The 27,826-nt window shown below is 40.4% G+C and overlaps 2 protein-coding genes across 2 annotated transcripts in view; both read right to left on the reverse strand.

Moving 5' to 3' along the window:
- MYO5C (myosin VC) overlaps nt 1-7,212 on the reverse strand; it is a 50,595-nt gene extending 43,383 nt beyond the window's left edge. The window contains exon 1 of the mRNA XM_055002940.1: nt 7,054-7,212. Coding sequence (XP_054858915.1) covers nt 7,054-7,080 — 27 coding nt within the window. The 5' untranslated portion in view covers nt 7,081-7,212. The remainder of the gene's footprint in view (nt 1-7,053) is intronic.
- A 2,295-nt stretch (nt 7,213-9,507) lies between these two features.
- The window catches only part of MYO5A (myosin VA), a 104,951-nt gene continuing 86,632 nt past the window's right edge, over nt 9,508-27,826 (reverse strand). Inside the window, exons 32-42 of the mRNA XM_055002517.1 lie at nt 26,712-26,910; nt 24,254-24,328; nt 23,105-23,198; nt 19,937-20,083; nt 19,375-19,529; nt 18,317-18,406; nt 17,850-18,000; nt 16,503-16,785; nt 15,201-15,375; nt 14,031-14,111; nt 9,508-13,771 (exon numbers count right to left, since the gene is read on the reverse strand). Coding sequence (XP_054858492.1) covers nt 13,619-13,771; nt 14,031-14,111; nt 15,201-15,375; nt 16,503-16,785; nt 17,850-18,000; nt 18,317-18,406; nt 19,375-19,529; nt 19,937-20,083; nt 23,105-23,198; nt 24,254-24,328; nt 26,712-26,910 — 1,603 coding nt within the window. The 3' untranslated portion in view covers nt 9,508-13,618. The remainder of the gene's footprint in view (nt 13,772-14,030; nt 14,112-15,200; nt 15,376-16,502; nt 16,786-17,849; nt 18,001-18,316; nt 18,407-19,374; nt 19,530-19,936; nt 20,084-23,104; nt 23,199-24,253; nt 24,329-26,711; nt 26,911-27,826) is intronic.

Below are 27,826 nucleotides of genomic sequence, written 5' to 3' on the forward strand. Positions count from 1 at the left end.
GAGCTACTCTGAACTAGAATTCCCTGCATAGGCCCCAAGAAAATTATTACCTTTTGACCCAGGATTTCTACAGGTGGTCACCTCATTGTTTAGCAGGAGGAGAGGCACCCCACTTCCCCAGTTGCCCCATCCAACTGATGAAAAGTATGCCATTAATCCAGGATGGGTGTTGTGCAGTGACTGTTGTGCAGTGTTGTGTTGTACAGTGACTGTTAACTCCTTGGTTTCTTTCAGTCAGGTTCTAAAGCACAAGACTGATATTATTCTCCAATATGGTTTTACCTATTGTACCTTATTTATAGATGGTTTTACCTATTGTACCTTATTTATGATTGTAACCCGCCCTGAGCCTGCTTGCGGGGAGGGAGGGCTAAAAAATCCAATAAATAAATAAATAAAATATCCACAGCCATAGCAAGTAAAGGGACTCTTGCTCTCAGGTAACAGGCTGATATAACCCAATATAGTACAGAATCCAGTAGCACCTTTAAGACTAACCAACTTTACTGTAGCATAAGCTTTCGAGAACTGATCTCTTCGTCAGATGCATGGAGGGTATGAAGAAACTGGCCAGATATATATAGGTGGTGGTTGTTGTTATTTGATTTATATCCCACCCTCCCCGCGAGCTGGAGGGCGGAGTAGATGCAATCTGATCACATCTACTCCTCCCTCACCACCTATATATATCTGGCCAGTTTCTTCATACCCTCCATTCTTCTGATGAAGAGAACTATGGTTCTCGAAAGCTTATGCTACAGTAAAGTTGGTTAGTCTTAAAGGTGCTATTGGATTCTTTACTATTTTGCTACTACAGACTAACTCGGCTAACTCCACTGGATCTATAACCCAACATGACGACCAGATTTTGTCTCACATTGATTCCTAGCACAGAATGCATATTTTCACTTGAATCAGAAAGTGCCTCTTGGTCTTGCTTCATTCATTAATATAACCAGCAGGAGAGAGGCTCAGACATGACTCACTGATATGAATGGGAACGTTCTTGCACAAGCAAGCCTTCCATATTTGTACTGATGCGCCTGCACATAGAAGGGAACTTCTGGCAATGAAGTATAAAGGAGTGACAATATGTTACATGTGTATGCATACAGACTTTGTGACATAATTCTTTTATCTAAATATTATTCTAACAAAGTCGAGTCATAAAACAGATTATTCTCGGTACCTCCATTGGTAAATGTAAGGAGCCACCTTCAGATCAGTGAACCCTGCCTTACAAGTAAATACACAGAGTTTACTCTTGTATTGAGTTACACCCAACCTACCCCATCCCCACCCCAAGCTGTGTAGCTCCTTGAGCCACTCAGGAAATAATTATTATAGCCAATCCCAAAATCTAGATTTGAATTAAACTGGTGCATTACAGCAGGGCTGCATGGGGCCTCTCTAAAACCTAATGACCACATTAATCAATAAATAAGCACCTACAAGAAAGCAAAAAAGCAACAAGGCATCTAAAAAGTAATGTAACCTTTCCTCACTAATGCCTTCCGGTTTCTAGCAAAAATGTTTTACAATGTTTAGCCTCTTTAACGAATTTGTACAAAAGGCTCAATCACAGAAGCTGAGATAAAGCATTCCGCAAGAGCAAATCAGTAGGGTACTAGTCATACATAAATTAATTTTATTTACTTACTTCATTTGTATTCTACTTTTCTCCTGAGTGGGGACCCGAAGTGGCATACATCCTCGTCTTCTCCTCCATTCCATCCTCACAACAACACTGTGAGGTAGGCTAGGCTGAGAACATGCAACTGACCCAGGGTCACCCAGCAAGTCTCCATGGCAGAGTGGGGATTTGCACCTGGGTCTCCCAGATCCTAGTCTAACATTCTAACCACTATATTAGACAGATAAACATATCAAATTAAATGCAAACATTATTTTCGCCTCAGAAAATACACAAGGGAGAAAGAAAAAAAGACAGGATGGAAATACGGGGCATAATTCCTTTCTTGCTGAGTTAGTATACATACAATTATCAATATTTCAAGGGTTTTGTTTTGTCTATCTCACTTTAACGTCTGAAAAAAGGAACCAATGTTACAAAGTGGCGCCTGAGAAGGAGCTGCTGTAGCAGTGGTTAAGTGGTTGGGCTATGAATCAGCACTTTGCTAGGTCGACTCCACTACTGCCATGAGCTCAGTAGGTGGCCTTGGATGAGCCACTCCTCTCAGCCCCAGCTGATTATGGAGATAATAACATGGACTTTTTTCACCACTCTGAGTGGGCACTAGGCTGTCCTGAAGACCGATATAGAAGCACAGTTATTGTTATCATTATAAGTGGTTGGGATGCAAATCAACACTCTGCTGGTTGGAATCTCACTACTGCCATGAGCTCAGCAGGTGGACTTGGGGAGCCACTCCTCTCATCTCCTGCTCTCCAGCTGTATTATGGGATTAGTAACACTGTAGCAGAGTGGTTAAGCAGTTGGGCTGCAAATCAGCACTCTGCTAGTTCAAATCCTATTACTGCCATGAGCTCAATAGATAGCCATGGGTAGGCTATTCCTCTCAGCCCCGGCTCTCCAGCTGTATTGTGGGGATAATAATAACACTGACTTTGTTCACCACAATGAATGTGGCACTAATTTGTCCAGAAGAGCAGTATATGAGCACGTTGTATTATTATTATTATTATTATTATTATTATTATTATTATTATTATATTATATCCTTTGAAGTTGTGACCCAATAGTAGGTCCATTGTAACAAGTATTCCCCCCCCAAGCAACATGGAAGAGAACAGACAGTTCTGCTTCTCCCTTGAGGATGGAATCAGCCATACAGTTCCCGGCCCCATTTTCTCCATGCAGTGCTAATTCAGGAGACAACAGCTCTTATAGAGTACTATGCAAACAGGCGAGGGATATTTCTTCCCCTACCCTCCCAATACCCATGGCCAAGCTGTTTTTAGTCTTTGATGCCAAGATCCAGACCCAAAAGTAATCTCTGTAGGGTGAGAAACAGCTGGGGATATTTGCAGGTATGTATAGGAAGCTGCAGGAGGAGTTAAGTGCTCCCCTTCAGCCACTTAATTTCTACTGCAAGTGCCTCCCTGCACTCTTATTATCTTGACAGGCATAGATTTTGGAAAACATCTCCCATAACAATATTTATAGCTGACATTTTCCAACTTTATATCCTGTGTTGTTTTTTCCGCTGGTAAGTGGTCAGTCACTATTGCTCCCACTACAATATGATCTGGAGCTAACTGATCCCGGGCTGCTGAAGGGAAACTCTGATTATAAAATTCCAGGGGTTGCCAGGCAAAATGCCACTGGTGCACCAGCATGCCTACTCCGATCAAACATCTTGTGTGTTTTCTTCTGGATGTGAGGAGAAACCAGAGGAAATCTTTGCCTGGGCGGCTATGGTGGTTTCTCAGCAAGCCCTGAATTCATGTTAAACAGTGTCTTGAAAACTGTTCTTCTCTGGACCACACAAGATGCAATTATCTTGAGTAATTGCTTCCTCTGTGTACACCTTTTAGAAATGCTTATCATATAATGTATTTATTCATAAGAAGTATTTAATATTCTTCTGCTAAGTCCATTACAACACTTTGTAGGAACAAGTTCCACAATGACTGTGCCTGCCACTTTCTCTCCTTGGTTTTGCCGTGGTGAGAAAAAGATACATCACAGCTTCCCAGTAGGGCTGCCCAAAACACCAACAAATCTGGAGTGATGTATGAGAATGCTTCATGGAGAATGTTGGTGTAACAGTGTGCAACTTTGTAAATTTCATATCTGCAACTGCTGAAAGTCCCAGTTTATGAGAGGACCTGAGGAGTATCAAGTCCAGCAAAGAAATCTAGATACCAGACTACATGGCAACTAGAATGTGCTTCTACAATTTCTGATTCACAATGGGCAAAGATCTGGTCCTCCAAAACCTGTACAACCAAAGCAATTAATATTCAAACCTCATTCCGTAAAATTCTATACAGATGGTATTTCACTCCCCTTAAACTGCATCATATTAACTCATCGTATGATCCCCATTGTTGGCGAGGCTGTAATCAGATAGGTTCCTACTTCCACTGTTGGTGGACATGCCCTATAATATCCCAATTTTGGTCTAAAATACTAACGATGATATTCAAAATCACAAACTATAATGTTCCTCAATGCCCCAAAATTGTCCTCCTCAACTTATGGGAAGATCCCAGTATCCCAAAGATTCGTAAAGAACTCGTCGCAATCATACTCGTTGCAGCTAAAGCAATTCTTTTTGAAATCTTGGAAGTCAAAAACCTTGCCATCTATCCAATCCTGGTTTAATAAACTATGGGACTATCTAAGTATGGATAAGATAACAGAACGCATTTCTCTGACAGAAAATCCTGATTTCAGTTCAGATTTTTTTCAAAAATGGCAACCCTTCTTAGAATTTATGCAACAAAATGATAAAACACTAGTCACTGCCTGGTAACCTTAAAGTCATAGCAGTTTATTAGTAACCATTTATTACAGTACAATTGTTGTAGAAATTGTTTTAGCTTTTGTACAACTGACACAGTAAATGTCTCAAACTCCAGGTTTTCACTTAAACTTCCTGCAATTGTTATAGTCGTTGTGTTATATTTGTTATGTTTGTTAACTGTTGAAAAAACTCAAAAATTAAAAATTAAAAAAAAAAGATTCGAGTCCAGTAACACTTGAAAAACCATGATGAAGTCGCCCTATTGTTTATTTACAGTTCGCCTTTCTCACTGAGATCCAAGGCACATTATGCAGTGCAAGTGAAACATAATTAACAGCTAGGATATTCATTCAAAGTGACAAAGGGTACATTTCTTTGAGCCAATTTCAATTTCTGTACTTTTTAGTTGGGATTTAGTCTCACCTGTGTAACTTGCCACATAGTATAGCACAATTTTGGGAAGTAAAATACTGTGCCAGTATTGTTATTATCACCATCATCGTGATATATACAGGATCTAAGACATACCAGAGTTCTTGAAATAGTGCATAAAATCCAATGGGGCCTTGCAACAGAATTTGGCCTCTAACTTATGGTTGCAATCCTAACAACACTTTCCTGGGAATAAGCCTTATATTATTTCAAATACATTCAAACTGTTTCGAGAATGATTTGCTTTATCTAGACTTTTAAGGTGTGTAAAAGCGAGACAGGGAGAAAGTCTAAGCTGATCTACTCAGAAGTAAGTCCCATTTTAATAAATGGGGTTTATGTTGTCCACTCCTCTCCTTCAACAGAACTTAACTTTTGTCTATGGAGGTCAATGTCACTGTCATCCTAAGCACTTACATCTTTCTAATCCTGCTTGTGAGTTTGCAAAAGATTCCTGCCACTGCCTGAAAGTTTACCCATTCATAAAAAGAAACTGTGCCAAGAGCAGGTGTCACAATCTAGGGATCTAGAGTAACTTATCAATCAAAAAGAAAAATATGTTGTATAGAAATATTTATATTATTGGCCAAGAGTGTTGCCACATGCAATAGACATATATGGAATTATTATGATAATGAAAACAAATTATAATAAGTGTAAGCTGGTTTTAGAGATACATATGGAGAATTGCACTACAGAAAAAAGGGGAGATTCTCTGGACCACAAGAGAATTTGGGGGATCTGCTGCTGGCTGTAAGAGTTGGGTTTGAGAGAGACTTTCACACCAGTCCTAAACAGAACACCACCCTAGGGACCCAGACCAAAGAGGTAACTGGAGGATGGCACATTTTGGTCCCAAAAAGAGACACTGTGGTGCAAGTGGAAGGAATGCTCTTATTTCAGAGACAGGACTTTCTTTTTTCTTTCTTTCTTTCTTCAGCAAGATTTGAGTCCAGTGGCACCTTAGAGACCAACAAAAAATTTAGGGTGCAAACTTTCAAGAGCCTGACCTCCCTTCTTCAGACACTTGAGGAAGGTCTCTAAAGAAGGAAACTTTGAGTTTCAAAAGCTTGTAACCTAGAAATCTTGAATCCAGTGACAGCAGATATCAACAAGATTTTCAGGGTGTAAGATTTCAAGAGTCAGAGCTCTCTTCTTCAGATGCCCGAAGAATATCTGAAGAAGAGAGTTCTGACTCGCAAAAGCTTACACCCTGGAAATCTTGAGTTCAGTGGCATCTTAGAGACCAACAAGATTTTCAGGGTATAAGCTTTGGAGAGTCAAAGTCCCCAGATATCTGAAGAAAGGTGTTCTGATTCAAAAGCTTATAACCTTGAAATACTGAGTGACAGCTTAGAGACCAACAAGATTTCCAAGGTGTAAGCTTTCAAGAATCAGAACTCCCTTGTTTAAATACCTGAAGAATATCTAAAGAAGGGAACTTTGCCTTTCCAAAGCTTATACCCTGAAAATTCTTGAATCCAGTGACACCAGAGATCACCAAGATTTTCAAGGTGTAAGCTTTCAAGAGTCAGAGCTCCTTTAAACACTTGAATATCCGAAGAAGGTATCTAAAGAAGGGAACTTTGCCTTTCCAAAGCTTATACCCTGAAAATCTTGAATCAGAGACCAACAAGATTTTCAGGGTGTAAGTCTCCAGACACGAGTGGGATCCCTGACTCTGGGCCATTGTGGCCTCCAATCCTGCTGTTCTACAGACCAACACCTAACACTTTCTCTTCCCTGTCTGGCCCTTTCAGGAACCCAGCCAGCTCTGGAGGCACCCGGGAGGCCCTTCCTCATTCCACCAGGCCGGCTTAAGAGGCACTGAAGATGCGTTGCCCTTTCGAGAAGGAAGGGCGCCCACTCCTTCCTCATACACAAAGCAGATTTTTCTCCCCTTTTCCTCCTCAGCCTCGGCTTCCCACCTTTGGACGCGTGACAACTAGCCCCCATCCCCACGTACACGGGAAGAGCCAGGCTTCCCCGTCCCCTTCTCGCTCCATATGGTGGGAAGCTCCCGGCGATGGCATTCCTTCCCTCCCGCCACCACCCGTCAGGGTCGCCGCCGCCCTCCTCACAAGAAGCCGCTTCACCTTCCGCGCCCCCCAGCGGCGGCGGCGGCTTCCCCCTCAGCGAGCCGTAACGGTCTTGGGGCCGCGTTTACCTGCGTGTAGAGCTCGACCAGCGCCATCGGACTGCGAGGCGAAGCCGCCGGCGCGCTCCTCGCCTTCCCTGACAGGAAAACCTGCCCCAGAGAGAAGGCCGGCGGAGGAGAAAGGGAGAAGGCGGGCGGCGGGGCCGGGGCGGCCGGCCGGCTTGCCCGCCTCTCTTTCCCCCGGCGAGGTGGAGCCGCCGGCCGCTCCGTCGCGGCCTCCCTCCCTAGGAGCGCCACGTTTGTTTGCCCGCCAGCCCGGCCTCTTTTTGTTTTCTTGGTTGGCGTCTCACAGAAGGACTGGCTTGTCATAGGCGCTGGAGGAAATGCCTGGGCGTTATTCTGATTTATTGATTTATTTTGGAGGGGATTTCTCAGGAAGCAACCAGCCGGTGCCAGGTGTCCAAAATGAGACTGTTCCGGGGGCGAGGGGGTGGGGAATAAAACAGGAGCCCAAAAGGCAGATTTTATTGAGGAGTAGATGTTTTGCCAGTCCTGACCTGGATAGTCCAGGAGACTCTGATCTAGTCAGATCTCAGAAACTAAGCAGGATTGGCCTTGGTTAGTAATTGGATGGGAAAAGATTTTATCGAGGAGTAAAATTTTGCCAGCCATTACCTAGATAGTCCAGGAGTCTGATCTTGTCAGATCTCAGAACCTAAGCAGGGTCAGCCTTGGTTAGTAATTGAATGGGAGACCTCCAACGAAGACCAGGGTTGCAGAGCCAGGCAATGGCAAACCACCTCTGTTAGTCTCGTGCTATGAAATGTAGGCATCCTGGTCTTGCAGCTTGGCTCTCCGACTGCTGTCCAATGGACTTTTCAACTGTCACTTATCCAACATTCCGCCAAGCTGCCTACATTTCCCATCAAAACTTGAGGGAAGCAGACAAGTGTCCAACCTGTGTTGTTCGTCGCTTGTTTGGCCCTAATAGAGGTGGTTTGCCATTTCCTGGCTCTGCAACCCTGGTCTTCATTGGAGGTCTCTTGCCATGAAAGCCCCACCAGGGTAAAGTCAACTATGACTTGAGAGCCGGATTTCATTTCAAATTTTTGCCAAATCTGAGTGAGTGCTGGCTGGAGAGAGTTTAGGCTGGAATAGTAGGATTTAAGTCTGGTGGCACCATAGAGACCAACAAGATTTTTCAAGTGTATAAGCTTTGGAGAGTCAAAGATTTTGGAAAGTCTCCAAAGCTTATACCCTTGAAAATCGTTTCAGGTGGCCCTAGAAAAGAGGAAGAGTCCAGTAGCATCTATAAGGCTAACAAAAATTGTGGGTTTTGAGCTTTCATGAGTCACTGTTCACTTCTTCAGATACAGGTAGCCCTGTTGGTCTGTAGTAGGGTCCAGTAGCACTTTAAAGACCAAATGGAAATCTAGTTGGTCTTTAAAGGGGACCCAAATCTTGCTCTCGAAAAATCTTGTTAGTCTGTAAGGTGTCACTGGACTCAATTCCTGCCATTCTACTGCAGACCAACTTGGCTACCTACTTGAAACTAGGCTGGAATAAATTCTGTTAAGTCTTTCAGGTGCCCCTGAATTCTTGTTTTCATTTTGCTTTTCCAGACACGGCTTAGTCATTGGGAAGGTCCTTCAGTGTTAATCTGCTGAGGCCAAAAAAGGGTCTTGGGGGCACCCGTAAATATGGCACTTTAAAGACAGCATACATTCATCGTGGCACAACCTTTTGACACACATGGTGTTGGCAAAGTCTGCCACAGCTGAAACAAGGGCATTGTGGCACCTAATACAAGACACTCATTAATAGTTTTGATTACTACAAAATAAGGCATTGGGTGGAGGGAAAAGATAAAGACAACTTTTTCTGCTTCTGCCATAACAGACTTTGGGAACTAGATGCAGGGCAGACCAAAACAAAAAATACGTTGTACTTCACATAATGTGTCAACCGAGTTTGATTCCCCATTCCTCTTGAAGCCAGCTGGGTAACCTTGGGTCAGTCACAGCTCTTCCAAAGCTCTGTCAGCACCACACACCTCACAGGGTGATTGTTGTGGAGATAACATCCTACATTGTAAACTGCTCTGAGTGAGCATTAAGTTGTCCTGAAGGGCAGTATATAAATCAAATTTATTATATATAATATTATATAGGGAACTCAGGGCCAGAAGACCTACTATCTTAGAAGGCTTTAAAAGGGGAATAATAGATAAAAGTTGCAGAAATTGGATCTAACAGTAGCTATTTGCCATAATGGGTAAATCTAACCTCCATGTTGAGAGGCAGATTTCCCTCAATACCAGTTGCAAGGGGCATAGAGAGAAGAGGGGAAGGTTTTGATCCGTGGACCTTGCTTTTAAGAAAGCTTTCTTGAGGCACTTTTTTAGCCACAAGAAAGGGGAAAGGATGCTGGAATAGATGGGCCATTGGTCTAAGATGTTTTTACTTCAGAAATAGTTTATGCACACATAGAGGACACCAGAAGAGATTTAACAGTTGTATTTTTATTTGGACATTTCAGTGACAGCTAAGATACAGTGTTTGTGAAGCATACGTTTACTAAGTACAATGTCAGACACTTATGACAATTCAGAGCTTATATCATTCTGATATACCATTTTGGTTTCCTATTTAAGCACGGTGGTAATATCTTGTGAAAACCTATTGTTAACAGATTTTTTTTTCAAAAAAGAATTACAGATTTAAAAACAGTAATTTTCCAAGGATTTTTATATGGTATTGAAATTTGTGTCCAGCTTTAAATACTAAATAAAAGTGACCTTCAGCTTTCAAATGCTGGTGGATTTGAGATACGGAACAACTTAAGAACCAAAAAACTCCCCCACCCCACCCCGGCATCCCAAACAGTCTCAATGGGAACGTTTTATTAAAATCAAGGGGACAAATGCATACACTGGTCCTGAACCAGAGATGATCCTTCATTTAAAAAATCCTGTTGTTTGCAGGAACAAAAAGCACAGTGCCGATGTCTGCTGCACAGATAGAGCCTTGCTTTCTGTCTGGAGGACAGATGGGCTATCTGCCATCCATTGCCACTGGCCTTATTTCCACATAGACACATGAAAACATGTATAAACTAACTCCACCAATCCAAAAGGACTGATTCTCTTTGTTAATGCATGTAGTGGAATTCTGTGGGGAGCAATGCAGTCAGGAGGACACCTGTTTTATCATGCAACAGCAGCAGGATCTCTGGCTCCAGGTAAACATGTTTTACAGCACATAATTCCTCACTTGTGAAGGTGAGGAGTGCGATCCTTGTAAAACAGCTACATGCAGATATGTTCCACTGGGGTACAGGAATTACTTACTCGATCAGTTAATTAACAAAGCATAATCTTGAAAGCACTAGGGTCTATCCCAGAGTGAAGCTTGGAAAGTGTTTTGCTAAAATCTGGACACAATTATGTTACTGAAGTCAATAAATTCATCGTTAAAATAGAAAAAAGATCAGAAACCTAATGAGGTAATATTTGTGCAATACTTCAGGTCACTACCATTGAAAAGGGCTTTCTAGCACAAGAGAGCGGCTTCAATATCAAAGCAAAATTTAAAAATGCTTTAAAGGAAAAAATAAGCATAAACCAGAATCATACTGGCATGAAAGACTCTTCTAATCTTGAAAAACTAAATTGTACATTTTATATTGTGCACTAACTTTAAAAACATAACTTATGAAAATTGCTTGTAAAATACTGTTATGTGAAGTATATGATGCATTACAAAATACAACCTAGAAATATTTTCCTTTAAAACATGTCAAGCAGCATAGAATTTTAATGTGACAGAAAGTAACATTGGTAAAATTACTGAATATAAGGATAATGCCTATAAACATCTACTACTTTTGTAAGTAAACAAGATACAGTACAGTTTTATTACAAGTAAACAAACTGAAAAAATAAGCAATCTCTGGAGTAATTAAGTTTCTTGGGGGAGAAATTCTTCCACTAAGATGAAGTTAGTTAAATGGGGGCAGTAGGAAAATACTGTAGATTGTGGCGTATTTTGTACAGTTGGGGTTTTTAATTTTTAAAATGCAGCTATTTTAATTACTACTTAACATCACAGCTTAAGATATACTAGGAAGCCATAGAAAGTGAGAAAAGTTAATGCATTCCACTATAATTAAATGAGCCATGATCAGCTGAGGCTAGGGTAATTCAAGGCTTCCTGTAGGCCAGTGGGGTCTTGTTTCTACATCTCCTTCCTTTGCCCCGTGCATCTTGGTAAGAAGGAGCCATATCTGGCCAGAGCCACAGAGGATGGGGTTTTGGTTTGGTTTTTGGACAGAGCATTCTACGGAAGTTCTAAAAGTAGCATGCCTTGTTGAAAGTCATTTTATAGACTTAGTGCCAGATATAAGCATATTCAAGTAAAGACCTTTCCGTTTATTATAAATAAGAAAACTGATTAAACAATAATGCTTTAATGTAGGTAACCCAAATGTTTAAGCAACTATTCATACAGGCATTCACCTCCATACTTCACTCTCATTTTTTTAAAAAAACAGTAGTAACAAAATTGAAGCTCACTTTATTTACTTTATCGGTACTCATGTACAAATTGCACACTTATCTTGTGTAAAACCTGGGACATTCTGGTCTTCCCAAGCAATAGCAACATCGTTTCTAAGGATCTGCGGGGAAATTATTTCCAGTACCAGATAATTTTAACAATAGGCCTGTGCAGCACATAGATATGTTTTAAAATAAATATACATTACAGTTGCTATAATACATTAAAATATTGCACATGGCAAATTTCAAAATAATGTAATTCTTGCTTTGTATATCCGATCATCACTGATCACATTTAAAAGAAAGAAAACAAGGACTGGAAAACACGGAGCAAGGCTCAACAAACATTTTGAAATGTCAGCTCCACAGCAAGGCAAAACTGACTGAATGTGTATGATCTTGGCAAGTATCTTTTACATCAAGCATTAACTTTGTTCTGGTCACATCCAGTTAAATATTCAGAGAAGGAGAATATGATTTAAAAGTGCATCCAGATCAGATTTGCTTAACATTTTAAATATTAAATATGTAGCAAGATATTTAAGTGATTTTAGGGGGAAAGAATTCCTTCTTTGGCTAAGCATTGAAGATTATACCATACTCCCCAACCCCAAATGAAATAGTATTACTTCAAAACATACACCTCACCATTACCACTGGAAATAAAAAAACAACAACAAAGGTGAAAAACTGACAAACACAACGGTGATAAATAAATACCAAAACAATACATGACTGGGTTTTGTTCATTGAACTCAAAGGTTTGAATACTTTAGTAAACATATTTTTTATGCAGCTTTCTGTAATTTGTGCTTAGTTACCGTTTCCCATTACTAGTGATATTCCTTGACACTTGCATAAATCCTATTGAAAGACTGGACTTATTCAAGTTGCTTTCTTTTTTTTTTACTTTTTCTCTTGCCTAAAGAATATTATTATCATACATTTAAAAGAACACAGCACACAGCAGCATTTTTGATAAATGTTTTGAAATAGTACTAATTAATAAACAGCTATGTTGTACCACACAGTAAGCCAAAATACATAAATTATTTGTCAACAGTGACATAAATAGGGAAGCTGTTTGACAGGTTACCTCTTGGGGTGCAGTCTACTGTGAATTTCTATGGTGCACACCCCACAGAAGTGTATGGGAATTGCTCAGCAGTGTAACTGTACTCTTGTTTACTTGAATGGGTCTTGTGCAGTCCAAATGCTTCATTAATTGTTTCCCTCTATTGCCAGTTTATTTTCCAGTCTCTAACATCTCATATAGAAGATATCCCTAAATGCTTATATAATTCACTAAAATCATTATATAAATTCACTAAAAATCTTACATTATTTTCTCTGTCCTTCCTGGTCCTATGATTAGATCACATATGACTTAGTTACAATTAAATGTGCTAAAACATCCCCTCAGCTGTAGGTTCGCTATCAAAATGAGAGTCAGAATCATGTCATGGACTGAGAGTGTACAATGAAGCTATCCGTAATGGCAGCTTTCCCCCCTCTCTCCTGCCACGTGTACGCACGGGTGGTGGGGGGGCTGCCACTGGTAGCTACTTCAAGCACAGCAGGAGTACACTCTGAATTTGCAAGGCATGAACTGGCCCTCAGTCTTCTTAAACTGAGAAACTGCCTTTTCAGGTGGCTCCTAATTGGATCCCTCTTGCCCAATAGCCACAGAATGGTCCAGTTCTGATCCCAGAAGAAAGGAATAAGCTCCAAATTGGCCTTGTCATAGACTGTCTCCAGGTCCAGATTCAAATATGAGCCAGCTTATGACCAGCAGAGAAGAAAAAAAAACATTTGGTATGAACTAAAAAACCAATCCTAACTCTGAACATGAATAATGATTTATTCATGCACATGAATGATTTATACAAATGTATACATTTCTATCAGCCTTCCAGCTATAAGACAGACTTGCAGCTTTCTAGCTACTTGCTAGGTTTAGGACATCTACAATATTTCCATCCCCCCCTTCCCCAAATGGTTTTCCAGAAACCTAATTTTCATTATGTGAAATTACAGGCAGAAAACTCATGATTGATAACTAAATGTACACTTGATTCAGACACGAGTGATAAATCCTAGACCCAAACTTGCTGGAATCTGGATAGTTTCTAATGCAAGGGATGATGGATTAAACGGGAAAGTAACGGGGAAAATATGTTTAGCATCCATTAACAGTTGAGGAGAGTCTTTTCTGTCCCGCATGCGCATCTGCAAAAATAAGAATGGATTACATTAGCATCTCCCCCTCTTTTAAAGAAATCAGTTTATGAAAATGTTGTTTTTGAAACAGAGCCCTTAACATCGTAGCAATCATTTATAATCATCAAGGTATAAAAAACAATTAAGCATTCATTTGAAACAACACTCTACAGAAATAGCTCATTTAGAATATTTGCTTTTCCCCACTGACCTCTATCTTTTACGTCAAACTACAGGTAGTAAAGTGGAGCTGGCCAAACCATCTTACCTGTATCGTCCGAATAAAAGACACCGTCACTCTTTCTTCGAACTCATTAACTGGAGTATATAAATTCAAAACCTTCACAATCTGTAAGAAAAACAAAAATTTATTTCTTTCTATTGCTGATTTATATGTCCTTGCAATTAATCCTTGCACAGGTAGGTAGTGACAGCATCAAGTTTGATCTACAACAGCATCACATTACATTTCACTGCATTCCAAAAATAAACCAGGCAGCTTGAAACTTCTCAGCCATTTTGTTTCTGTTATAAGGAGCCCACTCATTATTTTCAAGATCACCTCAAATAGATTCTGGAAAACAGGTCTAACACAGTTAACATTATTTGTTTCCTAACTAGCAACTCTTGGCTTCGGGATAGCACCCATGTAGCTGGCCAGTAATATAGCAACTAATAATTAAATTAACTATATCAAATGATATTTTAGTAGAGAAAGACTAATATATTGCTATTCTTCATTCCAGAATTGGTAATGTGCAGACCACGGTTCCACAATACTGAACCACTGGGCATTTTGGAATGCTAAGAACATATATTGAGTGCCACAACAAAATGGCTGCCACAGGGTTGGGGGACTGGGTCTAATCACAAAATGTTGGGATGTTCCACAATGGAGGTAGCTGATTGGTGCTCCCTGCAGACACAGAGGGAATGCCTTGTGAGCTCTTCTAAAGCACCTCCTGTACCAATGAAGAAGAGGAAAGTCAACACTGGCTTTTAGCTTTAGGGAAAAGCAAGTGGGTACCAGGAAACACATCAGCAGGCACTACGGTGCCCATGGGCACCCTGTTGGGGACCAGTGGTGCAGACAATACATATAGCTTTAAATTTAAGTAATTCTCCAGCAAATGTTCATTTGCAAGATGCCAGTCAAATGATTATTGATGGGTTCTAAAGTACTCTTCAGAGAGTCTTTTCATGTATTAATCTGAGTCTGCAGTCCAATGTGATTTTTGCCAAGCTTGCTCCCTTCTAACAACTCAACTTGGCGCTTCTGACATTTCCACTTGAAAAGAAAAATACAGAAGAGCGCTCATTGCAAACTTCTCTGATGACAAGAACCCAACAATAAGAACCCTAATGGCAAATGTACAAGCAGCGAAGTCAAACTCTGAAAAGCATTTTTAAAATAATGACGTGAGGAAGGTGGGTTTACCTGCGCAGTAGTTAAGGCATTGCACATTGAACAAATGGCCTCTGCATCTTCATCCGTCTTCTTTTTCACCTGCAACAACTGGGCTGCTTGAATGAGAGGCTCCAGAGTTTCTTTAGCCCCACTGGTCATCAGATTTTTGTCACGCAGCCATTCTTCAAGTTGACTTACATTATATCTGTGTATGAGCAAGGGAAAATCTTTTCAGACTGTTTTCATTTAGTCTGAAAGAATTCTGTTACTCTTCTCTTTGCCCAAAATTCTGAAATTATTTAACAGAATTCTTATGCAGACTGTAGTAGTATCACCTTATCTCTCCCCTGCTCTGGTATTTCTATCAATACCTTCAAAAAAGCCTAACACCAAGGACTCATGAGCAAAAAAAAAGAACTTAAACTCTTCTTGTAATTTACTTGTGTCTTTGATATTAGGAAATTTTCTGATTTTTTTCTTCAGTAAAAATTCTTTGATATTTTACTTGCACAAGCAGGACACATCCTAAAGCCAAAAGGCATATCACTCAACATCTGAAATATGAAAATAAAATAATGTAACAGGCAGCACCAAGTTTCATGTTTGCTATGGAACACACTATTGCCTGTAGTTTAACTACTGCTTCAAAAAGCTCTCATGCTGTAAAATCACAAGCCAGCACTGCCAGTGCCTGAATCCTTGCCTGAAGGAAAATTCTTTTCCCACAATGCCCACCTAGAGATCCATTTCCTCTGGGTGGAAACACTCAGGATCATGTTTGCCTTATTACAATCTGGGGTTGGGAGGGAGGCATATAGAGAGAAGACGTGGCAGACTGGAAGGGGATACACCCTCCCCTACTAATTCTGCCCAGCAACATCTTCCATCCCCATCCCCATGGTTTTCTTATTTTTCTCTCAACCAGATCTGAAATTCAGAATAAGCTTAACTGGGGGCAATAAGGTCCAACTGAAGAGGTATAAGTAAGAAACCCCCTGTTACCCCACCAAGTGATTCTCTTGGTCTACATTACTATTAACTGAGATGCTCATTTTTGCGAAACATGCATTTGTCAAGGTAATATTTAGTTTTTGAAACCAAGATTTTCCCCTCAAATTATATAGATTTCTTATTAAATATTACAAGTGTCTCTGGGTTACTAACCAAACCGCTATTCCCTGTATACGGCAGGGTAGTGGAAGCACACATGCATACACATCATGGGCATATATCATGTGTACTCCAACTCATATGCTCCATTTTTGCCATTTTCCACCACTAGAAGAAAATAGATATGATTACAGGAACCAAGACATGAGAAGACATCCTCACCTTATCTGCATTCCTTTGCTCCATGAACACATATCTTTTCGCAGGAGTAGGTTATTGAGGGTTACAGCGCCGATGATGTAGAATGTCTGCTTGACTACCTGCTTGACCAGCTCTGGATCCATCCCATGTTGACACATGATCGAGTGGAAGGTGTTCAGCTGTCGGATGATAGAGTCCAGCGTGTATGTCCCTTCATCTGCAATGCTGGAGGTCCTTTTTCGGAGACCAGTTGGTTTCACTCCTGACACACCCTGGATAGTTTCATGCTCCAGCATTCCTGAAACTGATTTACAGCTTTGTAAACATGGGTAAGGAATCCTACTTTCAATGCAAAAATGAGACAACTGGGCTAAGAAAGCAGGGTCCATTTGAGTAACAGCATGAATAAGCCTCTAATAAAGGAACACATCAAAGCTAACACTTATTGAGTAGGAAGAACAGTGATGATGATGTACATTTTAATAAATTGACCGAATTTTGCAACAAGGCAAAATGTTAAAATAGTTTAAAGGGACAATGATTAAAGGGACTTTGCTTGGACATCCAAAATTATTTCACTTAAACCCACTTGTAATGTTAGTCAAGAATAAAGCATACCACATATTTATTTACTTCATTTATACTTTGCCTTCCTCCCCATGGGGGATTTAAAGCAGTTTACATCATTCTCTTCTCTCCATTTTTATCCTCCCAACCACCCTGTAAGGTAGATTAGGCTGAGAGTGTGTGACTGGCCCGAGGTCACCCACCAAGCCTCTGTGGCAGAACGAGGATTTGAACTTGAGTCTCCCAGATCCCAGTATAACACTCTAACCACTACACCACTCTTAGTGCACTTAAGGCCCACCAATGGCAACCATGGTAACCAACTACTTCAACAAAGAAACAGTACAGAAGAATCTGGGGTGGATACATTCAGCAATGTGTACCTGCTCCCTCTGAGAACAAACTGCAATGGCTGCCTGCTTTTAGTCAGCAGCAGTGCCTCCCCCTCTCCATGGAAAAACTCTGGCATTCTAAGTGGTGAGTTTTGATGCTAAAACTCTATAGTCCATCCACTCCTTTAGCACCCCAAAAAGAACAGAAGCTGTATTGTCGCCCTTTCTAACCTTTTATTCATTTTTAAAGTAAAATATTTGCAGTCCTATTTAATTGGGAAAAAACACATGCATCACACATACGTCCTAGAAAGAAATGTTCTTCTGCTAACTAGAGTGGAATTGTCAAAGAAAGTTAAAGACTTGAAAGTAAACAGCACAGGAAATTGATAGATAATTCACGAAGAGCTAAATGAGGAAAGAAAAATCCCAGGTTCTGCGTTTTATTTTATTCCCCGTTGTTCCTTACCGATCATTGGCTGCAGAATATTTTCTAACACCCTGACAAGTTGCTGGTAGATCTGAATGGCTAAGTCACTCAATACTTGTCTGTACTCTGCAAGGTCAAAATTGGTGAGGCAATGTTCATTCTGACGAGCTGTGTTGTGCTTCATAAATCCCTGAATGTGTGGGAGACAAAAGGCAAACTTTAGTGTACTCTGTTATATATTTCCATTGACAGCTCCCCCAATTCCCAAATGCTCATGAAGGGAAAAGTGACTGATGAAGGAAACATTTTAAATGTCAAAGAAAACAACCTCCTGTAGGCCAAATAATCAACCACCAAATACCAGCCCAGCCTCTTGAAAATGCCCGCTTTCTTGCATGCAAGCCAAATCATGCCTTAATTCCAGGAAAACTTGAAAAGGAGGCTCCAGTGCCTGCCTATAGAAGGAAGGGGAAAGTGAAAGACAAGGGGAGGAATGGTAAACTTGCCTCTTCGCCACTGTATTGCTTCAAACAGTGTAGGAAACGGCAGGTGTTAGACAGCCAGAAGGACACTGTTTCAAAATCATCACCTCTTTTCTAGAAGCAATGGGGAAATAAGTACTTTTTATATCACAACGCAATTTGAAGCAAACGAGATCACATATCACTAAATAAACTGCTATTCTAAATTGTACTGGATTTCTGAATGCTATTCTATACATTAACTCTTTCTTGCTTCATACAGCTTTGACCCCAGCCTATGCTACAGAAAATATTAAACTGACAGTTTTTCCCTTCTCATTGTATCTCCTGCTGCTACACAACACCAGATGACAGAGCAGTGGCCCCTCATGCAGAGCTGCAGTTACACAAGAAACTTTCTCTGTATCTATGTTGTAAATAATGAGAATTGACATCCAGAATAATTGGAGACATTTGCTGAGCAAAACTATGGTGAATGCACAAGATCCTTTATCAGAAAAAAGCTGGCCACCTGGGAGAAATACCCTTTGGTTTTTGAGACTCGTGTGTGCTTTCTGGGAAAGCGCAAGTCTCTTTCTCTATAAGACAGTTATACAGAAAGACAAGGAACTCCACCAGTTGCTATTATCATCCATTACTGAAACATGTTTTGGTTATGTTGGTTTAGTAAGAGAGAAGATGTCTGCTATCTAGACATGTTGGTTGTACGTTACCACATGGACAGAAAATGTAGTTGTTTACTGCATGAGTTGTTAATACCTATACAATCCCTACCTCTAATACCAACAACTCAAAAAGCAAAAGAATTCTAGAACAGACCAGAAAAAACTGTAAATCCAAATCTTGTATTGGTTTTCAGTATAAAAAGAAAGAAGTCTGTATCTCCACAGACAGAATGAATATACTTCTTTAATAGCTGGATTCTAGGACCCACTAAGATCAGCCTGAATACATAACATTTTCTTTTGAGAGTTCCTATTCCATCAAGATTGGAGAACAGTGGCATATTTATTGGACAAGCAGCACTGCAGATCAAACAACTAATGCCATACTGAGTTTTAAAAATTAAAAAACAAACTGACCTTCAAAATTTTTTTGATGCCATTAATCGTGGAAGTCAGCAAGGACCTCACTTTCTGATCGTCATTCAGGTAGTCAGCATGACGGACACACATAAACAAAATGTATGCTGGCAGACCTGGGATGAGGTTGACTGCTACCCCACGTGGCTTCAAGTCTGTGGGAGATCACAAATGCAAATTCAGAGGAAATCTGCAGAGTTTTACAAGGTTACATTTTCTTTCGAGTTTAATGATCCAGAATTATCTGAACCTATTACAGAACGGTATAATGTCACAAAAGGCACCAAGTGGACATGCCATGCAGCTGGTATTATAAATTAATGTTTCTTAATGAAGTTTGTTTCAGCAGTGTTAGTCTGTAGTAGCGGAACAAAATTAGAGTCCAGTAGCATCTTAAACACCAACAAAATTTTCTAGCTTTCATGAGTCAAAATTTACTTTGTCAGAAGTGACAGTTAATTAAGTTTTATTTTATTTTATTAGATAAACTGGGAATAAGAAATAGCAGCATATTTACCTGCAACATCATGTAATGCATTTGGTAAAACGAAGGCATTCTCACCTAAAATAAGATTTTTGACAAGCTTTGGTTCATCCTCTTTCTTGTATTCCAACATTCCTTGAAAATCTTTTTCTTTCCTTGGAATATTCACAGGATGAATTGGCTCATCAATTATTTGTCCAGGGGAAATGTTCTCCATCTGACCAACTTCATCAAAAGACAGAAAGAAAAATAATATTTTTAAAACCCAGCACAATAAACATTTAAGTTCTGATCAAGATGTTTGGTGCTGTATTATTTGGATTTTGCTTACCAACAGCTGGCGCAACTTTGATGATGTCAAGACACACTGTCTAATATCTACAGAATATATTCCTGTTAAAATAGTAATCTTTCAGGCTATTTTAAACTGTTACTCATAATTCCTACAGAAGTTAAAGGATGACTGAATTTTTCTGGCTGCACTGCAAATCCAGAAAGGCGGGAGCGGTGTAGTAGTAAAGTGAGTATATCTACTCTGTAAGGGAAAGTCAATATAGGTGTGTGGAAGAGAACCAACAGAGGGTCAAACAACCCTGTAACTTAGATCTCTACTCTTGAAAATCCCAATATAACCACAATTAGGTACCATGCAAACCAGCCCAAAAGGTAATTCTAAAAACAAATAAATGCTGAATAATTGAATCAAGTTAATTAACAAATTAATTAAATTAACAGAACAAGAGTGTGCACAAATACATCTTTCTACTTTAAAATTTAAAAAGAGCATTCTGTGTAATTTTGCTCTATGACTGAATGTTACAAAGGATGTTTTGTTCCCCAAAGAAAAGTTTGCCTCCTGCTGATGTCAAACTACTTTCTACTAGCAACAATATTCTTGGCTATCCCGTAAGGCACTGCTGTGCTTTTCTACCTTCCCTCTATACTATCTATGCTAAGGAAATATCCTCAGCTACCAAGCTGAAAGCAGATCTAGTATGCTGAGTAACTAGAAACTTACCTTAGATAAGCCTGCTTATATTTTCTGCACGGTTCAAAAATCCGTTCTGTGCATTGCCTCAATTCTTATATCGCACAAAGTATGAAGACTACAAATACAGGGTGCCTGTACTTCAAAGCTGTATTAGGTACGAGCAAATGGAAAGCAGGAATTGAGTCCAAGGCACTCCCTACTGCCGTTTAACTAAGTGAAAGGTCTCACTCTCAACATAATCAGCAAGAGAGAAGATTTATACTGAAAGTGTTTTCGTTTTGCAGATGAAGTGCATGATTTGTGTGTCACTTCCTCTAAATGACAAAAGTAAAATCAGGTGAAAAGGGAGGGGATACTTAAGTATGAAATGAGCAGGGAGCTGTTTATATCAAATTGAATGGAAAAGGAGTGTCTTCTTTAAGCAGAATGTAAGTCTTCCTTGCACAGTAAATATTATCTCTGGCAGACACTCTCAAAGGATCAAACCATTAATAAGCCAGGATGTTACTTTTTTTAAATACAGGCATTTAGAAACACAATGATTGTTTCAGCCAGGGACCAAAAGATCAATCATGTCCACAAGTATTTTCAACTTCATCATGGTGCAGTGAGAATTAATTTCCTGACAGAGTTGCAGGCTGCATTCACAAACTTGCATGCAAAAATGAAGCAAGAATTCAATATGGATTTCAATCCTTTAGAAAGGAAACTTTGCTTGCCTGGAGTTAGTTTGATATCCACTTGCTAAATAAATATTCTTCCAACACATGCCCACTTTCATCAAAACATAGCACAAGACTGAAAAAAATCAGCCTGATACTAGATCCTTATAACAAGTTTGTATCTTGCACCAAAGCTTGTGCCAAAATGATGAAAACACTGTGGAAAACTTTCTTAGGGGAAAACGGCATCAGGGGATCTTGCTCTCCTGCATATACTCACATCCAAAATACCTTTCAACACAGAGCAAATCCATACTGGTTGAACAATATTTAAGAATCTTGAGAAAGGCTTCCACTATAAGGGAAGTTATTTTACAATACCCCTTGGCAGAAAGACGTTGAAAAAGTATTTCCTTCTTCTCAGTTGGATTTTTCACTTTATTGCTCCTTCCCTGAAATATCTTTTACATTATTTTTTAGGTTTTGTACTTATGTCTTAAGCTGCTATTTTACATTTTGGTTTTCCCCCATCTGTTTCATTATCAAACTGCTGATGGCTACTGGGAGTTTATTTGTGCGTGTTTTAATATCATGTCTGTATTGACAGCAATTTCACTTGAGGGTTTAAAAATAACTAAAGGACTGAACTGAAGTGAAAGAGAGTTTCTCTGGTAGCTGTACAAGGTGGAAGACATGTATGGGAATAGAATAAACCTCTTTCTCATTCCCTCCCTGAAAAAGCCTCCTGTGCGGTACTCCTGTGCCACAGAAGGGCTTTTCCCAAAGTCAACACTACATCAGCACAGGACTTACCGGGGCTCCATTTGTGGTCTGTGGTGTGAAGAGGTGCAGCGTGTGATACTCACCATCATCCTATGGGGCCCAAAAGCTCCCATTTGCCTCTGTGGGACTGCATAGACAGCCCCAGTTTCCAGCCAGACAATCAGCAGCAGGCAGGTTGGCTAGTGGGGCAGCCCCCAGCTAGCAAACCTTGAGGGCTAACTCTTCCCTCTGGTCCACCTGCTGGGAATACATTACAGAGCCTGCCAGGCTCTCTGTGTCTTTGTGCCGCCCCCTCCCTTACCCTTTGATGATAGACCCACAAAGGAGCAGTTCTTGCTCAGTGAGGCTGGAGCAACAGGATCATGCATCCCTTTTATAACAAGCATTAAGACTGTATGCACTAATGGCACCATAGGTTTTTAAGGCGCGTATATAGAGTTTTGTCTTAATTTGGAATAGTCACTGCTAGAAGAAATCCATAATCAAAAAAGATTATTGAATTGTGATGCCGTGCACTCTCATCTTTCAAGTGAAAGGAGTGCATTTTTACTAGCCAAATGTCCTAAAAAAGTTGCTCTTTGCAAACTGAAAAATGTAAATTTCTGTTTTTTCAACTATTCTGTGCTCTGCTTTCAGGCTAATACGCCCCCACCCCCTCCACATACCAACTATTTTTATAATGCTTCTGATATACCCAAGTTTAACACTTCTTTTCAGTTATTGCATCTAGTTGTCAGCATCTGAAGACTGTGCCTGGAGGATAGTAAAGTAAGGGAGTAAAATATCCTTGATCACACACAGAGGCCGTACCTTCAAGTTCATCAATCTTTTTGGCAAATACTTTGAGCTGCTTTTTCAGCTTGCGAACTGTCTTGTCCTGTTTTTCAAGCTGCTCCATTAAATCCTATGCAATGAACATAAAAGAGATGGGTTAGATACTAAAAGTGCTGTCATACGTGCAACATACAGATAACAGAACCAGTGTGGTTAGTGCTAGAAGGGGAACTGAGAGCAGCTGAAAAGTAATGGCACCGTCTGGCTGAGGTTTGCAAGCCTGAACACTGCCTATGACATCAGACATGGTATAAAGTACCTTGAAATACACGCAGCACAACGGAGACAAAACTCTTCTGAAATACTAGCTTATGTATAGTAATGTACTGATACCTGATCTCATAGTTTAGTGTCTCTCACAGGTTCAGAGAGATTGCAGATTTGGAAGTTGTCTTCTATTTGTGCCTATAAGTACCCCAGGACTCATTTTATTCTGCTGCTTCAGACTAACAAGTGACCCACCCAGAATTATTATTAGAATTTGTTTTTAAATGTTCCACCTTTAAAATAACACAGAAAGAGTCTTGCTGGGTCACACAGAAGATCCTTCCAGTCTAGCATACTGTTGGTTTCTCAAGAGTCACCAGAGAGATGCTACTGGAAAACCTACAACCAAGGGATGAAGGCAACATCCAGCCACAGTTGTTGCCCCCCCCCCTCCCCAGCAACTGGCACTCGGAAGCATGCCACTTCTGAGCATGGTGATTCTTTTTCAGCCATCATGAAAGATCTGTCTACATTAACTGTCTCTAGCCCCCCCCCCTTAAAGCCAGCAACTAGCCCCACATCTTATGGTAGTGAATGTTTATTGAAGTACAGATCTGAAAATATGGAAGACAACTGTCATCTCAAGTCTCTTACTCCAAATGTTAACTTGACACTCCAAAGTGTTTGTTTGCTTCAATTGTGCTGCGGTGTACCAAACAGCAAGCTGTCATTAGTAACAAATTGTGCACTGACACAAAGATGCCAACGCAACTGACACAAAAAGCTCTGGGGGGAGAAGAAGGACATTGTAAAGTTCTCGGAAAAGAATTTCCCTAAATAGCAAACAAGGCAGCCCGCTCTTCAGTTAGCGCTCCAGAAATGACAAACAAACGAAGAGGCTCTGCACCATGTACATACAATAATCCTTTTGTAAAGTGAAATCCGGTACGACTGATACTTCATGGGGTCATCTGCATATAACTCCTCATAATACTGAAAAAACAGGCAGAGTATAGGTTCTTCCCATTCTTTTGAGGCTCTACTATTTCAGCAAAATTGCTCGAGAAAAGGCAAGTTCAGCTATATAGACAAGGCAGACTAGACTGTAACTCTTTCCCTTTACAATGCAAGGTACAAAATTTATAGCCTGCAGCTATACAAAGCAGGCAAATGCCAATCTACATAAAAAGTGTAGCTTTTAAAAGATATTTCAAACCTAGATGGCAACTAAAACAATACAGAATGCATGCATGCTCTCTGAAACTTTAGAACTAGTTTCATCAGAAGTATATTGCTTCAGCAGGGCCATATTGGTCAATATCTGTATCATACAACAAGAGAAGCTATAGCTGATTCTTGTAGAAAAGCTTTGGCTAGGATTACCTCCTTTTTCATCCAATTGGACAACATCAGAAAACCTCTCTAAATGTCAATCAAGCTGTAAACCTCCCTGTGACTATGTATGGGAAAATGTAGTACTTGCAGCATACCTGAACAACTGTAGCACTGGATAGAATAAACTAGTCCATCTGATCAGTTAATAGTGCTATAGGCAATGACAGAGTTTGATGAGTTTGATGGGCATAAACGTTGGTTATTATGGAGTTAAATGTAATAAAGTCCAAACTCTTAAACCGTGTACGAGTAACCTACCAAGGAACAGGCTGGTCTTCACAGAAAGAAAAAAGAACACATCCCACTCTCTTGACTTTCTGCAAACTATGCAAAACTGAATTATTCGAGAGGGCTTTTCTACACAGGCGATGGGGCTGTACTGTAACAAAATGGTTCTGAAAGACATTTGGGACTGCGGTCTATACTACTGTCAATAGTTCATACTGCCTGTTGCTGTAAGGAGGATTCTATTAGGAAATGTTTGCTATATTTTACGCATCATATTAATACTTAATGCTTTTGTTTCAGTTCTGTTTTCAGATTTCTGATTGGTTTCAGATTTCTACAATCCAAATCCTATTGTGCTGTTTATTGGATGACCCATCCTAGTGACTGTATTGAATCATTCTGTGTATTCTACCTTGATTCCCAGCGAGAAAAGTGGATTATAAATAATGTACGTGATCTGGCTTTGGTGGAGGAACGGTAGGAACCTGGCCAAATGCAGTCCTTGATGGAACAGACTAATTTCCTACTAACAAGAAAATGCCAGGCCAACACATGATATTTCCTTGTAAAGCCTATTGTACTACAGAGATTAGACTGTCCTACAAAAGGTATTTTAATAGCTCCATTTCTAACCAGTCAACAGCAGGATTTAGTTGATAAAGAACACTTCAGATGTCAAGTATATTAACCAAAAAACTTTCTAGATTATGAAACAATGTACTTGTTAAGTTGCAAAGTTAAAACGCTCCCCTTTTCCTCTTACATTATACTGTAGAATTGTGTTTAAGTCTACTTTAGTTTGTTCCCTGTGAGAAAGCAGTTCCTTCCTTTTGTTTACAAAGTAAAAGCTACTATCATACATGTAAATAATTCAGTCCTTGTTTAAACAGAACCACAGTAACTTCAGAGAGGTTTTGCTGAAGTCAAATGGGCCTATTTTTTATTAAGATCCTTGTTTTCTCACTGCTTTGTCTTAAGCTGCCATGCCAAGCAAACTTAGGCTGCCTCAACTACTACAGGTTTTCTCAAGTGATTTCTGTTCAAATGTGCACAGTGGTTTCTCGTTCTTTTTTATTTATGGTAGGGGAAATACAATGCCTCTAGCAAGCCATGCTGCTTCACACAGGAGTGCCTTTTTGGGAAGTCCCTCCCCCAGTTCTTCAGAAAATGAGCCCTCTCTTGCTGTACAGCTCAATTACCCCTTTTTAAAAATGTCAGATACCTGCATAGCTACCCTCTTCCTCCCATGAGAGTCACAGACACTTTGCTCTCTTGAGCTTTTAAAAGGCTGCGTGCTTCCTTTCTGAAGCACTTCAATACTGCATTTCCCCCTGCTTTATTTTTAAGAAGCGGTTAAAACAATCTGGCCTCCTGGCAAAAAAAGCTATATCCAAGCTGCGAGAAAGCTAATTTTCCTGTCCATTACTACTTGTGTAACTCTGGTGGCTAAGAGTAAAATAGTCTAGAAAGGCCTTCAGGCTTCCAAGATGGTGAGAATCTAAACTAAGAGAGCTTTGAGGCAACGTCGGGTGTGGGGTGGTCCAAAGAATTCTCCCCCTTCCCCCACTTCTGAAGTCTTCAAAGCTACAAAAGTTCCTGAATCCTGTTTCAATGACAGCAACAGTGTCTCCGAGGTCCTTTTTTGCACATGTCATAGACAGCTGGGTTTCCCTCTAGAGATCTCTGCCAATAGGACTCTCTCCGGCTCTCTTCAACAAACTGAGACTTTACACAGCTTTGATATTTGGCTCACCAAGTTTTCATTAGTCAGCCGGGTGATCTCGTGCTGCAGACTGGCTTCTATCCGAGCTTCCGGGGGCAGCTGCAGGTTCTGCGCCAGCAGCTGCTGCTGGCGATTGTTCTCTTCCTTCAGACTCTGAATCTCGCCACGGAGGGCTTCCAGTTCATTGTCGTGGCTCCTCTTCTGGGTCTGCAGTTGAGATTCCAGGAGCCTACCGGAGCCCAGTAAACAAAGGGTATTGGGGGGAGGCAGGGAGGGAAGGGGAGATACGGGAGAAGGATAAACACTTTGGTTAAGAATACACACTGCCAGTCCTCACCAAAGGTCTGAAATGTCAGTTGCATTTTAAAGATGTATAGCTGCTGACTTGCAGTGGAGAAAGAAAGAAAAAAGACAAGAGCACTCTTTAAACCCTTTTAAGTGCCTCAGATCCTGTTGTTCGATCAACTCGACATCACGCAGACTGAGTACTGACCCTGCTTGATACAGTCTTGGCTTCTCCTTTGTTTAAAGGCTTTCTGCTATACAGAAGGAACCGAAGCCATCTGATGCACAGAGGTTTAACCCAGCGGGTGCTATCCAAAATTACGCAAGCTAAGGCAGCCCACTTCAGGCGAGGGATTTGGAGCATCGTTACAGGTCAGCAAATTATCATCCCTTTAGCGTATTGTTCTGTTTTTCTACCACCATGGAGAGGGGCACATCTGGATCTTCTTCCAGCATCTGGGGCCATCTCTGGTCTTTACACCTCAGGGATTGGTTAACTAATCAAGAAAAGCGCCCCCCCCCCCCGCCCAAACTGGATTTGTGTTGAAGAAAAGCAATAGTGACACAAGCCAAGCAATTGTTTAAGTGAAGGCCTGTGGTGAGACTATGAAAAAGGAAGCTTTCTTCAGTATTAACTCTGTTTAGGGAGAAACAGAAACATCCCCCAAACAAACAAATACTGATCAGATGCTGTAAAAAAAGAACAGAGTAGATTTTTAAAAAAATAAAGCAATATTATTGGGGAGTCAAGTGCAGGATTCAGAATCGGGAATCAGGCTGTGCTGCTGATTCATTATGTTGCCTTGGGTGCGTGAACAAATGATTCATCCTCCATATGTGAATTGTGGGAGGCCAGGGAA

The sequence above is a fragment of the Eublepharis macularius genome, chromosome 18 (assembly GCF_028583425.1).
Source record: "Eublepharis macularius isolate TG4126 chromosome 18, MPM_Emac_v1.0, whole genome shotgun sequence".
In the NCBI taxonomy this organism is placed as follows: Eukaryota; Metazoa; Chordata; class Lepidosauria; order Squamata; family Eublepharidae; genus Eublepharis; species Eublepharis macularius.